Source organism: Saccostrea echinata, unplaced genomic scaffold (assembly GCF_033153115.1).
Source record: "Saccostrea echinata isolate AGI-Se365-2 ecotype Australia unplaced genomic scaffold, CSIRO_AGI_Sech_v1 ptg000029l, whole genome shotgun sequence".
NCBI lineage: Eukaryota > Metazoa > Mollusca > Bivalvia > Ostreida > Ostreidae > Saccostrea > Saccostrea echinata.
Window position 1 is genome coordinate 10647658 of NW_026889778.1, and position 14862 is coordinate 10662519.

The 14862-nt window shown below is 35.7% G+C and overlaps 1 protein-coding gene across 1 annotated transcript in view; it reads right to left on the reverse strand.

Moving 5' to 3' along the window:
* Positions 1-14862, reverse strand: part of LOC133195594 (uncharacterized) — a 74316-nt gene that overhangs the window by 27859 nt on the left and 31595 nt on the right. The window contains exon 2 of the mRNA XM_061331478.1: positions 4995-5121. Coding sequence (XP_061187462.1) covers positions 4995-5060 — 66 coding nt within the window. The 5' untranslated portion in view covers positions 5061-5121. The remainder of the gene's footprint in view (positions 1-4994; positions 5122-14862) is intronic.

A 14862-nucleotide genomic window follows, 5' to 3' on the forward strand; every position in this document is an offset into this window, starting at 1 on the left:
AAGACATTTATAGAAATGCAGATCATAAATTCTCTTTAACTAAACGCAATCAACCGGAACTATACCTCAGTGTAAGCACACTTTGTTCGAGGACACGAATCATTCACTTTGTGTTACTCGATACTGCAGGTGTCACGAAAAAAAAAATCATGCCGAGCAAATATTGCTGTGTTTGTCTTTCAAGAACATCTCTGGGTAATAGTACTGGTGTGCCACTGGGAGAGATACTGCGCTATGCAGAGTATAGATGCAGTTCATTCCTCGGGAAAATTGTGTGCATTGGCGACATGTTATGTCAAAAATGCAGGGGACGTTACAGATTAGAAAAGAATGTGGTAAGGTCAGTTAAGGTTTTATGTCCCGTTGCCATTACCCAGGCATCAAGTAAGGACCCTCGTATAAAGGATGTTTCTGTAAATATCGATGTAGGGTCATATGAAGACAGTTGACTAGAACTAAAACGATACATGAGAAACAAGAAACTACACGCATGTGGCCTAAAGTCAGGGACCGGAACGGATATCGATAAGCTTTCTCTAAAGACTGAAACCAATATCGGCCATATAAGTCAACGTATATATTTACCTGGAAGTGATCCTTTGAAAAATTTTTGAGCGAAAACACTCATATTTCTATTAAAAAACCAGTTGACTTTCATATAAACTTTAGCAATGTCGATATGATTTAAGCATTGATAAAACAGGGGAAAACCTACTCTGAGAGAGAAAGAGAGGAAAATTAGCTCTAGTGTAAGATTCCTGAGTATAGATTCCGGGGTGGGGTGGAGGGCTGGTTATGGGGGAAATCCTATTTTGTACAGCGGTTGTCATAAAAATTACATCATTCATATGTTTTGATTTCATAATTCCATTTTTCTCGTAGAAAGACATATTTTCTCTATCGTAGAAAAATATATTCCTTCGCAAAATCAAGGCTGTAAATGCTAGGTACATTTGTACCTGATTTAACATATTAGAAAAATATAGAAAGAAAGTTTCAATAAAAAAGGCAGGCGGGGGAAGTCGGGAAGGGGGTTCCGGACCCCCCCCCCCCTGGGATTTTCAGTTATATTTTTTTTGCTTGTCAAAAACTTCGAGTGTCATATTTTTTTAATTGGCTGGACCCCCCCCCCTCGCAAAATTTCCCGGAACCGCGCATTAACCGATTTTCTGTGCTTTTCTCTGATCTTGGTTGTCAGAAACCAAGGCGCATGCGGGGCTTGATAGAAATAGAAAACTTGAAATGATCTAATGGAAAAAAAATGAAGGAGAAATGGTTGAAAGAGAAAGCTACTTGATGTGTTTTTCTCTTTGCAAGACAGAGCGTACAAAGTGAGAAAAAAGAAATAGAAAGAGGAATCAAGAATATGAATGGGGATATGTATGCCTGTGACAATTTCATAATAAAAATCTGACAATTTATTAAATATTTATAAGATTATAAGATTTTTAGTGTACGTCTTAATATTTTCAACAAAGATTCAAAAATTGAAAAGTTTGTGCTCTGTTATTTTATTTAGATTTTTAAAAAAAAATTAATAAATAGAATTCACATTAAACAACTAAAATTTTCAATTAACGTTTAAAACGTTGTAACAACGTTATGACTTTCATAACGTTATTTTGACGTAACGTCAATGTGTACCAACACCGTGCGCAACGTCTCAGAATTCAACTTGAAACGTTCGTTCACTGATGCAATATGATTGATTGATTGTATATTGTTAAACGTCCCATTCGAGAATTTTTCACTCATTTAGAGACGTCACTGTATGCCGGTGAAGGGCTTCAAATTTAGACCTGTACTTGGCACTAAGGGCCATTGAGCAGTGAGGGTTCTTTATCGTGCCAACGCCTACCGAGACACGGGACCTATGTTTTTAAGGTCATATATCTGAAAGACCCGTGACTTTCACTTCTAATGCCGGGCTCTTGGCGAACGAACAGTCACTACCTATGTTTACGTCTTAGGTTTGGCGCGGCGCGGCGAACGAGAATCGAACCCGAGCCTCCCGATCATGAAGCGAATGCCCTACCACTAGGCTACCGTGATCGGTCACTGATGAAATAAAATTAATGCTAGTATAAAGGCTAGTATATAGACTTCCAAAATTTAAAAGGAAAATAAAACGACAAAAGTTTAAGAAGTCTTGAATAGTTTAGCTTGATACACTTGATCAATAGGCGCTGTCGCAGTTGAATTTTATTACGTTTAACAACCTTATTGCTCTTCCATGTCCGCTCTGAATGCCTCAATACAGTCTTTTTGACCAATTTTCCTCTGAGTTCTGACTACAACCCATTTTGTTTATGACTTTAAAATTTCATGAACTGATTTAAAAACAATATACAGGGCTCAAAGTAGACTTTGGGACAAGATAGCCAAATGGCTCCCTGCTTTAAATTTCACTGGCCATTCTGCGATTTAAGTCGCCAAGTGTAAAATTGTAGGTCGCCTTGTGACTGTACACAGGATTTGATCACGTACCAACCAAGTTCATTTTCCAGTGAACTTTTAACCTTGTTATTTATTACTTATATTTACATTGAATGGAAATACATGTATTACACCATGTACACGAACGGCCGGTCGTATTACATGTATACTATGTTGTGACACGCACTGACCTAGAAGTTGTTTGGTTTTGAAAAGGTTCATAGTTACATGTATAGTCGCCGACGGCAATATAGTCCAGGCAATTTAGCATGAGACATCAATCTACTTGCAACACAATTTCTTTTTAAAATTTGTTATAATAAACTCTAGAATGTACAAAATTAATCCAGTAGAAAATCTTAACAAAATTGGATGAGTGGAAAGCATTATTTGGGGTTTATTAATTTTCTATGAAAATTACTATTAAAAAAGGCCATAACTCTTATCAATTTAGTAAATTTTGATTAAAATTTTGGTACATTTTTCTACCTTGATGAAAGGGGTAGTGAATTAAACTGTGTATTATGATATTTATAGGTCAGTTAAACCTTGAATACCTTGGGAGAAAAATATTACAGATGTTTAGACACACTACAGAGTTAATGTTGCATTTCATCGCCTCATAATAATAAATTTTTAGGGTTTTAGTATAGTGACTTGTTCAGATTTTTTTAAAATTTTTCTCGATGTTTTTTTTTAATTATATTTAGTATTTATGTATTAACGAGGTTCGCTCCTGAGCTTTTGAGCAGATTTTCATTTGAACCTATATTTAAAAGAATTCTGGATAATGTTTTAATTCTTACAATAAATTTGGATTCTACAATGCCAGATAAACTATATTCAGTTAAAACTCCATGATTAAATTCCATACCAAAAGCTTTAAGTGAGGAACTATATTTTGTGGCGGAAGGTTTTTTAGAAGAAAATGATAACTTTTTCTCTTTCGAAGTAATTAAAGTATGTTAAGTTTGCATTCCTATTTTTACATGCAGTCTGCACACATAGTTATTTTGTGCAGTGAACTGTTTTATACTGGTCCTAAATTATATATTTAATAAACTGTCATGAATTCTATCATCATATTTGATAAATATAGCAAATATATTGTGAAAATCAAGAAAAAAATAGCCCTAATTTAAGCTCGAAATTAGCACTTTTTTAATAATATCTAAAAATTAACATCACAGACCCCCACTTTTAACTTTCTTTTCTGAATATATAAGATACTTTTAACCACTCTTCTTAAATTCAGTAAAATGGCATTACTTTTTACTGAGTTGTTTGCTTGTTAAATTATTAATGCTAGCAAAATGAAATTTTTTGAGTGCAAAAAGGTCAAATAATTGAACATGCGAAGTAATTTGAAATTTTTTTCGTTGTCAAAAATTTTAATGTGTCTATTCAAGATGAAATAAGACTGTGTTTGTTCCCATAACTTATTTGATTAAAAAAATATTGGAGGAAAACTGTAAAAAAATGATTTATGTGTAAGACGTATTTACAGTGCAAAAAGGTCAAACTAAAAGCTCTGTAGCGCCAAAAGAAGCGCATTGACCCCCATTTTTTGTTTTGATTTTTAATTAAGCTATGTGTATAAATTCTAAAAATATACTTGATAAAAAATTCTCATTACTTTTGATGTCAGGATCCAACCTCCTTAAATGAATGATTTATGCTTACTAAATCTTAATATAAGGGAAATTTATTTATTTTTATTCTTTTTTAAGGTCTATATATTCACTATCTATAAAAAATGCTTATTTTTCCAAATTAAAAAAGTATGAAATTAAATTCAAAATATCCATTTCAAATTTATATTATCTATTTGAAATAATGATCTATTAAATTGTATCAAGAGAGTTAAAATCAGGTTATGATTTCAAAAAAAAACAGGATTTTTTTTTTAATTTTTTTTTTATTTATTTATTTTATTTATTTATTTATTTTTTTTTTTTTTTTTGATTAATTCAGCAAAATATTGAAAGATTTTACAGAGTTGTGTCCCTTTTCTATAGTAATTCCCATAGCTAATTAAATGATAAATTTATGCTTTCGGCACATCAGATTTTCTTTGAATTTTTACTACAAATATTTTGTACATGTTAGATTTAATTTATGACTTTATTTATTTTTGATTTATAAAAATAATTTAAATAATCTGTGCTGCAATTAGCTTGACGTTGGGTCCATATTTTCGCTAAATTTACTGGACTAATAGTAATTAATATGTACAAAACGACCATATGTACAGTGAGGATAGGTTTACAGTGTCGCCGATGGCAATATGTACAAAACGACAATATGTTCCGTCACAGGGCCGGACGTAAGAATGTCGGTTACCAGCATGTCTTGTGTAAGGTTTAAAGCCTGTGATGGGCAACATCGGATTCCATATTGATTTCACAGATTTTAATTTGTATTCTAAGTGGTGTTGAAAAATTCAGATACTTCCAAGGCAACAGTGTAATGTGTGTGATCTAGACAATGTTTATTAAAATGAAGTAAAGTATTTGATTTGAAGAGAGGGAAAGTTTAAAAAACGATGTTTTTCCTACCTTTCCAGGATAATGACCAACACCAACGACCTCTGTTAATATCTGGCATACGGGCTGAATGGTCATGATGGCGTTTAATTTTAATAAGTAGAGCTGGTGTTGTCATAAATTGGCACCCACACACAAGCTGAAAATAGCATTTATAGATATGGTTACTGGTCACCCAGAACTGCGTCTATTTCCCGTGGGGCATGCATGCAGCCAATACTTGTGACGAAAAATAGGTGATTCAGTTAAACTCGAGCAAGGAACGGCTGTAAATTTTAATGTAAATCTTGGAAATTTCTTTGCAGTGACATATGATAATTTGTACAGGGTTTATGAAGACAAAGGACTTGCAAGAAGTTCAATCATTGATTGGATTTATGGTTTAGTGAAGGAAGGGAGATGGTTAAAAATTATGTTTGATCTTGAGTCCAGTGAAAGTATGCTGGAATAGAGATGCGTCTTAAGTTTAGCAATTTGTTACAAAAGATCGCCAAGTTAAGTTAGAAAAATAGTTGAATATCTTAACAATAAAATGATAATTAAATCCCCAAAATATCATGTAACTTACATGTAGATTTTAAACATATCAGATATGATAAAGAGAATGCGCCCATACTAATGAATACGACACATCCAAGACAGAGGAGTCGGGTTGTGATGGTTACCATGCTCATTTTGGTCAAAGATATCCTTATCAACCCATCCTATTGCTGAGATTTGGCCATTTGTGACAAATGGACTATTCTTGTTATAAAAAAAATAACCTGCTTGGTAATAAATATAAAACCCGGAAAAAATCTTCTAGCTGTTGTGAACAGAACGCTACGGAGCATGTTTCGCGGTGAAGGTAGGAAACGTCTGTTAGCTGGGGGCAATGTGTTGTTGCATACAACGCGAGATCAAGCATTCAATTTCTGGATTTCTAAAGGGCAAATATGAAAGACGTCCTGGTGAAATATCTTGCAAAACATTCGCTGAACCACACTTATAAATTTTTCTTCTCTATTGAGAAGTTGATGGCTCGTTTTAATACTCCCCCTCAACTTCTCTACGAGAGGCCTAATACAAGCAGTTCAGAAATTGACTAAATGAAAAAACCAATGAAACCGGGTCCCACTTTGATCGATGTTTTAGGATTGATGCATTATCATAGACATATTTTGGATGCACAGATGTTGTTTTGCAATGGAAATGCGATTAAAAATACCGATTCTGCTGACTTAATAAAACATTTATCACCGTGACGGTAGATCACTTACTTGCGATATCTGTGTCGCCGGATTCGTTTATTCATTCAAAACTGCGTTTGAACCCGGGTTGACCTCTAACAAAGTCTAAAACTATTCCTCCGGATAACTATTTAACACTAAAACATTTAATCCAATTTATCCGGAAAAAAAAGTTTTAGACTTTTTTAGAGGCCAACCCGGGTTCAAACGCAGTTTTGAATGAATAAACGAATCCGGCGACACAGATATCGCAAGTAAGTGTTCTACCGTGATAAATGTTTCTAAGTCAGCAGAATCGGTATTTTAAATCGCATTTCCATTGCAAAACAACATCTGTGCATCCAAAATATGTCTATGATAATGCATCAATCCTAAAACATCGATCGAAGTGAGACCCGGTTTTGGTTCTTCATTTAGTCAATTTCTGAACTGCTTTTATTTGGCCTCTCGTAGAGAAGTTGAGAGGGAGTATTAAAACGAGCTATCAACTTCTCAATAGAAAATAATAAATTTTCAGAGAACCTAGTCCTCATGAATTACATTTTTATTGATCTTTGTCAGTAAGCCAACTCTTCTAATTAAATTCATTCATTTCTTTCTGATTATCGTTACTTTTGGAAGCTGATAAAAAAACTCTCAACATTCCAAATTAGACAACCTACTATTTGAAGTTCAATCCTTTGCAATACATAGTACTTTCGGCATACTAATTTTCGAATTATTTGATTGTCACTAGCGTAAGTAATTCATGCCCCGGAAATCTCGCGAAATGTAGAGTTTCCTCGACTTCGCCGCAAAAGAGCGGCGTTAAGTTAGATAACTGTGAGGTAATCGCGATACAAAGTATTAGTTCGCGAACTTTTTGATCACCCTTCGTATATTGGTAAAATCTTTAAAAATCTTCTTCTGAAGAACAGCAAAGCCTTATCAGTCATATTTATATGGAAGCATCCCTAGGTAGTGAAGATTCAAATTTCAGATTTGTTTAAATTAATTATGACCCCCTAGGGTAGGGTGTGGGAACTATGGGCAATCAAAGTTTTACATGGGTATAAATAGGGAAATATTTAAAATGCTTCTTCTCAAGAATAAGAAAGCCATGATGATTAACTATATTTATATGGAAGCATCCTCAGGTTGTGTGTACTCAATTAGTTCAAATCATGCCCCCCCCCCCCCCCCCCGGGCTAGGATGGGGCCACTATTGGCGATCAAAGTTTTTACATGGATCAAAAGAAAAAAAAATTAAATCTTCTCAACAAGATTAGGAAAGACATGATTAGTCATATTTATACAGAAGCTTCCTCAGGTTGTGTAGATTCAAGTTTGTTCAAATCATGACCTAGGGGTAGGGTAGGACTACCATGGGTATCAAAGTTTTCCATAGGAATACATAGGAGAATTATCTTAAAAAATCTTCTGATGAAGAACACCAAAGTCATGATCAGTCATATTAGATTTATATGTAAACATTTACAGGTAGTGTGTGTTCAGGTTTGTTTAAATCATGACCCCTGGGGTAGGATGGGGCCACTATGGGCAGTTCAGGTTTCCCTTAGGAATACATAGAAAAATCTTAAAGAATCTTTTTTCCTAGATAGAGGAAAGTCATGATTAGTCATATTATAAAGAAGCATCCCCAGATAGCGTAGATTCAAGTTTGTTCAAATCATGACCCCACCCCATCCCCGGGGGATACGGTGGGGCTACAATGGGTGGTCAAGTTTTATATGGGAATATATAGGAAAAAGAATCTGCTGAGGAAAAACAAGAAGGGCCATAGCTACTCAGGTGAGCATTGTTGCGCATGGGCCTCTTGATATACCGTGAAAGCAAAGAAATATATGTTGAAAGAAAAATAACGAATCTGGCTGGAAACTTTACAATTAGGACATCCTTAAAATAATGTTTTTTTAGCCCTCTCCCGAGTCAGGATAAAAAAAATGGGTCGGTAGGTAGGTGGGAAATTTTTTTTCCCTAGAAAATTTCAACACACATACTAACGGGATGAGAAAATTCAGAAATAAAAAGAAAAAAAAAATCGTTTCCTGGAGGTTAAAAAAAGTTTTGAGTCGAGTTGGTCGGGAGACGGCAAACTTTTTTTTAAGATGGCCTTAATATAAATTATGTAAACACTATCCATTACTAACATGACTAACCAGCTAACTGACATGTGTAAAGTATGCATGTACATCAGGGGCTCGTTTCTCAAAAAGGCCTACGACCAGGCGTAAGCTTAGTCCGGACTAAGTCAGTGACTAAACCCCAAAATCGGACTAAGTAGCGTTTCACAAAAAGGCGCAGACTTAGTCGAGACTAAAGTTAAGCTTAAATCTAGGCCTCCTCATGAGTAGGCTTAAGTTCTTAGTCTGTACACAACTTGAAAAAAGTGGCAAGTGTTTTGATCAAAAAGATATAACAAAAATAATCATTTTGTACTTATACGATAAAATACCTATTCATGTACATATATGATATGCGAAAAATCGTGAAATATACAATTATTATGTAGGTAAATAGAAAGACAGTAAAATCCAGCGAGGATGCAGACTTTTTTCCGTAAAAAGGTTTGATGAGCTAGAAATTTGTAAGAATTTTGAATTGTGAAACTGGGTAAGATATTAAGAAGTACCCGAGTTTTTAAAAAAGCAGTCAGGCGTAGTATGGTGGAGGGGGTTGCAACCTTCCCGTTTTTTTCCAGTAATGGTGTTTTGTGTTAAAAATTAAGTTGTAATTTAGGCTGACTTACACTTTCAGTATTTGATTTCTTGTACTGTTTGCTGAATATCTTGGTTACTCAATTACCTCCCTCCCCCCCCCCCCCCCACACACACACACACTGGGTCCCTGATAATGTGTTATTTTTGAAATAGATAATGTTTTTGAAAAAAAAAACTCAAACAATATACATTTTATATAGTTTCAATAATAAGAAATATTCGGTAATTATGCCATCAATTAAGTTAATACACCTTTTACCTTAGTTTCCCCTTTAATTAAATATGTTTATAGAACAGAAAAATATGAATTTGTAAAATGTTCCAGTAATTAATTATCTTGTCCTTAGTAGTGTTTTTTCCTATTTCAAAGGAGTAACTGTCATGGCATATAAGGCGTGCAGATGGGTCTATCATTATTTTTTAAACAGGTACTTGTTTTTAATTAATTTACAATCTATCGTACTTTTGTCAGACGAATTTTGTTTGAGAGTGTCTTTTGATCGATTTATGAACAGATAAACACTTTATATTACATGCATTTGAAAAGAAAATGGTCAATAACGTATTAAACATGTTTTTTTTTTTTTATTGTAAATGAGAAACAGTTTCAAATTTTTCTGTCATTTAATGCATTATACTCATAAAACGTATCAAGAAGAAGAAATTTTGCTTATGAATATGGAAGTCATGACTTGTTAATATCATTATATCTAGATGAAATCTTCAAGAAACATTCTGCATCTATAAAAGAAATACATGTGTTTAAGAATTGAGAGTGTTTGAGAATTCATGAGGACATGAAATACGACGCTTCACGCGTACGCCGGCGCTTCATGATAAATATGCAGGCGTGAAGCGGTGAAGTTCATGTGCCTCATGGATTCGCAAAAATTAAATTCATATCTTATATTTACATTATTTTTCTGATGACTTGCCACATATTTTTGTCATTCAACGATCATTTTTGAAAGAAAACAAAGTTTGCATTAAAATAGTTGACTTTAATCACATCACAATGGAAATATTCTTACTCATCCCACGGTAGTCCATGAGATCATGAACTTTTTTTAATTTGCAAAAGACGTTGAGGAAAAATATTTGAAACATGTAAATATAATATGATCATATTCTTAATAGAAATTGAAACGGAACTACTAGGTTTAACAGAAAAAGATGGTGATGTTGAAATTTGTACCGTTCACGATCTAAATAAATCTGATCCCGACTGGAAATTATTAAATGAAAATATTTCAGAAATTTATAAAAATACTAGACTGCTTGCCTGTAATATGGATTAGAAGAAATTAATTAACTATTTATCATATATATTTTATATTATTGATAAACTAAAAATACTCGATTGACTAATTAAGCTTTTGCAAACCTTTACTGAGAATGTGTGTGCTAATGGAAATGTTGTATATGCGTATTTTTTACATGGACTGTGTAAATTATCATATCGATATCAATGTTAATTGTTACACTGTATGTCAAAAGTGTAATACATGTATTATAATACATGTATCAGTTTGAATGCCAAGAAATTTTAATTAATTCAGTTAGAATTGATTGTTATGAAATTGTAAATTCAATACAACTAATAAATTTCCAAAAATCTCTTATCCATATTTTAATAATATATGATTTCATAATTGTTAAATTATCCACAGGTCCGTAGAACGCGGTGGGACCAGGGGGCCCCGGCCCTCCACTTTTTCTGAGTGTAGTATTTTGCTATATTAAATTTTCCTTCAGATGCTGGTGCCAACCCCTCCCCCCATCCCATTTTGTCGCTGTAAGGTCGATCACTGACAAATTCCATAATTCCATGACTTGGACAGTTAATTAGGTTTTTGACTTGGACAGTTAATGAAGTTTTTTTTTTTTTTTGGGGGGGGGGGGTCCTCAACTTTTGAAACCGTTGCTACGAACCTGTTCCAGGCCTTTGCCACTACCTTATGTGTATTTATCTTAATGTAAAACATAAATGAAAAGACAATATAGCTTATTTTCAAAGGAAATTTACTTCAGTAAAATTCTTTATGCTAAATGTACTCCAATTTTTCGCAAGTACGTATGCTATGTACAAAGTTTGGGTTTTAATGTACGATTGTATATCACAGTGGAGTACATGCATGTTTATGTTTTTCTAATGTAATTTGTACCCATAAAGATTTTTTAAAATTTATCTGAGTGTCACAGAGCTATCCCCCAAGTTAATTAAATGTAAATAAATGAGAGAGTTAGAAGGTCTGATAAGGTTGCAGGTGCACGACGCAGGCGTTGTAGCCCTGTTTCCCATGGGTGTCATTTTAGCTAGTTAGAGAGAAAGAGAGTTGAGCAAGCATGAATTTATAATTTGTTACTATGTCAGTTCTGTTGTCGTTTGTTTATTATGTTTGATAGAGTTCTGAGAGATGAAAGTGAGCATTAGGTTGATTTGTGTGAGAAACTGGAGAGTAAGAGATTTGGTATGGCCATGCCCTGAGAACATGTGATAACAAGAGTAGAGAATGAGTTTGGAAGTCAATGAGAGTGGATGTATCTTATAATTGTGAACTTTGTGTATTACTATAAATATATTGCGTGTGTTGTAAATATGTAAATAAACTATGTAAATAAAAACAATCGTAATTATTAATCAGTGCCAGTGACAGGGAGGACCCCCGTCACATATTATGGTGGCAGCGGTGGGATCACTTAACGGATATTTTGGAATATTAACTCTTGTTCAAATCTTGTGAAGAAAATGCCGCGGAAAAAGAGACAAGACCCAATTGAGGACGTTATTCCTGAAGTTGTTCCTGACGTAAGACAATCATCCACCTTAATAAAACCAGTTCCATTTTTCGGGAAACTTGAAGAGGATTTTGACTCCTGGATTAAAAACTTTGATCGAATATCTAGAGCTAATTTTTGGACTGATGAAAGGAAATGCATAACAATACCTGCATTCCTTCGTGACCAGGCAGCGGATTACTACGAATCCTTAGACGATGATGTCAAAGATGACTATCGCTTAGTTTGTGATGCTCTGCGAGAAAGATTTATTCCGAAAGAACTTCAATCATTGTATTATTCTAACTTATTCGGATACAAACAGGCAGAAATGCAAACTGTAGAGGATTATGCCACAAACATAACAAAGCTCGCTACACGTGCGTACATGGACATGCCTGGACGGCAAAAAGAAACCCTCACTAAGGAACATTTCGTTCAAGGGTTAAAGCCTGAAATCAAGAGGTATGTTTTACTTTCCAATCCTAAAACATTCGAGGAAGCTTTCAGACATGCAAAAAGAGAGGAGTGTAACAACTTCCTGGTGGATGCCCCGATGGCCAGAACAAAAGTGGCAGCTACGTCGTGCAGCTCTACAAGAACAGAGGAGCTGGAAAAGTCCCTTGCAGAACTCACAGCTAAAGTGTCGGTGATGGCTACCGAGATAGGACGATTTACCTCTAAGCGACAATACGTTCCGCCGACTCGGGGACAAAACCATCGAGGAAGAGGCCGTGGATTCCGTCCAAGACCAGACCGATACCTTAGAACTACCGACGGGAGACCGATCTGTAACAACTGTCGAAAAGTAGGACACATAGCGATCCGATGTAACGAGCAAAGAAACACCAATTCGGGAAACTAAAGTCCGCCCTTTTGTGTGGAGGTAAAGGATCAGCGGAGTTCAAATACCCTCCTAGAGAGAGCCAGTCGCGTAAAATAAAGGAAGAAAATTCCTCCGGGAATAGTGAAAAAAGTGTTGAAATTGTGAAATATGTATGTGAAAATATTGTGTCATGTCAGCTGAATCCTAAATTTTGTACCGCCAAAATTATAGGAGATGTGAATAATAAATGTGCTTCGATGTTGATCGACACCGGTTCTAGTGTCACGATTGTAAGCGAAGAATTCGCAGACCAGAGTAGTATGGTGCCGGCTGGGGGAGTGAGTATCACATCGGCAACGGGCAACCGTGTCGACATAATTGGAAAATGCGACTTTAGGATAAGAATTGGTGAAAAAAACTGATATTGTGTATAATGCATTTGTTGCTCGGGATTTCCCGTACAATTGTATTCTAGGCTTGGATATTCTGAGAGACTGTGCATGCTATATTGATGTTGCAAATGATTCTTTGTATATAAATGGTGAGTGTATTTCATTTAGTCCTGATGCAAGTTCAGTTAGTGAGAGTGTGCAAGATGCATGTAATTATGAGAACTTGAATGGGATTGAGATAAGTGAGTGTGTTGAGTCTGATGAGAAAGAAATAAGTGATTTCTGTGTATCGAGTGATTTAGATGAAACAGAACGCAAGTCTATTACTAAGGTGCTAGAGAAGTATAGAAAGGTATTTGCTTTCAATGATAACGAGTTAGGGAGGACAGATCTAGTGGAACATTCAATAGATACAGGGGACAGTAAACCTATTCACTTGAGGCCTTATAGGATTCCTCACAGCCAACGGAAATTACTGGAATCTCAGATAGAAACCATGTGCGCTAATGGAATTGTGCGACCATCTAAGAGTCCGTACTCCGCCCCAATCGTTTTGGTGCCGAAGAAAGATGGCAAGGCCCGCATGTGCATTGATTTTCGTAAAATAAATGAAGTCACCAAAAAGGACGTTTACCCTCTCCCTAGGATCGACGAAATGCTAGATGCACTAAATAAGTCCAAGTACTTCAGTGTCTTAGATTTATGTCAAGGGTACCACCAAGTTCCGATTAAGGAAAGTGACAGAGAAAAGACAGCGTTTTCCTTTTTTGGAGGGCATTATGAATATAATTATATGCCGTTCGGACTGTGTAACAGTGCGCCAACATTCCAGAGACTTATGGACTCTGTGCTTTCAGGATTACTGTGGAACACGTGTCTTGTGTATATAGACGACGTAATTGTCTTCTCGGAAACTATTTCCGACCATGTCGAAAGACTCGAGGAAGTGCTAAAACGATTCGAGAATTCGGGGTTAAAGCTAAAAGCGCAGAAGTGTTACTTCGGAAAAACGGAGGTCACGTTCCTTGGACACAAGGTCTCAGCTGAGGGAATATCACCGGACACGGAGAAAGTAAAGTCGATTCACAACTTTCCGAGGCCAACAAATGTGAGTGAACTTAGAAGCTTTCTGGGACTTATCTCGTACTACCGTAAGTTTATAAAAGACTTTGCTAGTAAGGCCGCGCCCTTACACAAGCTCTTAAGGAAAGGTGTTGAATTTATCTGGAACAATAACTGCGATAGTGCTTTTGAATTATTCAAATCGGCCTTGACAAGCTTTCCTATTCTTAGATATCCAGATTTCTCACTCCCTTTTGTCCTGTATACTGATGCATGTGACACTGGTGTAGGTGCAGTACTAGCCCAAGAAGGTCCAGATGGTGAGCGGACAATAGCGTATGCGAGTAGGAGTCTAAAACCAAATGAACAGAACTATGCAGTTATTGAAAAAGAGGCATTAGCCATTGTGTGGAGTGTGAAATACTTTAGACACTATCTATTTGGCCGGAAATTTACTGTGATAACTGACCACAACCCATTACGGTGGCTTATGGACATTAAGAATCCAGCTGGACGCCTAGCACGGTGGTCATTAACTCTTCAAGAGTATGATATAACTATAAAACACCGACCTGGAAAAGCTCATCAAAACGCAGATGCCTTATCTCGAATTCCTGCCGAATCCTCTGTAGCAGCCACCTGTGCTAAGGCAGACACAGATGTAATACCAAAAAGGTCATATCAGGACGTACGCCACCGTCAGAAAAATGACCCTCTCCTAGCAGCTATAATTAACTACTTAGAGAAGGGGGAGTTGCCTGAATTATCCTCAAAGGCCCGTGAAACGGTAATATTATCTGGTGATTATGAACTCGGACACGACGGTCTGCTATACCACCTTTGGCAGCCTGGATCTCATAGACGACGCCAAGC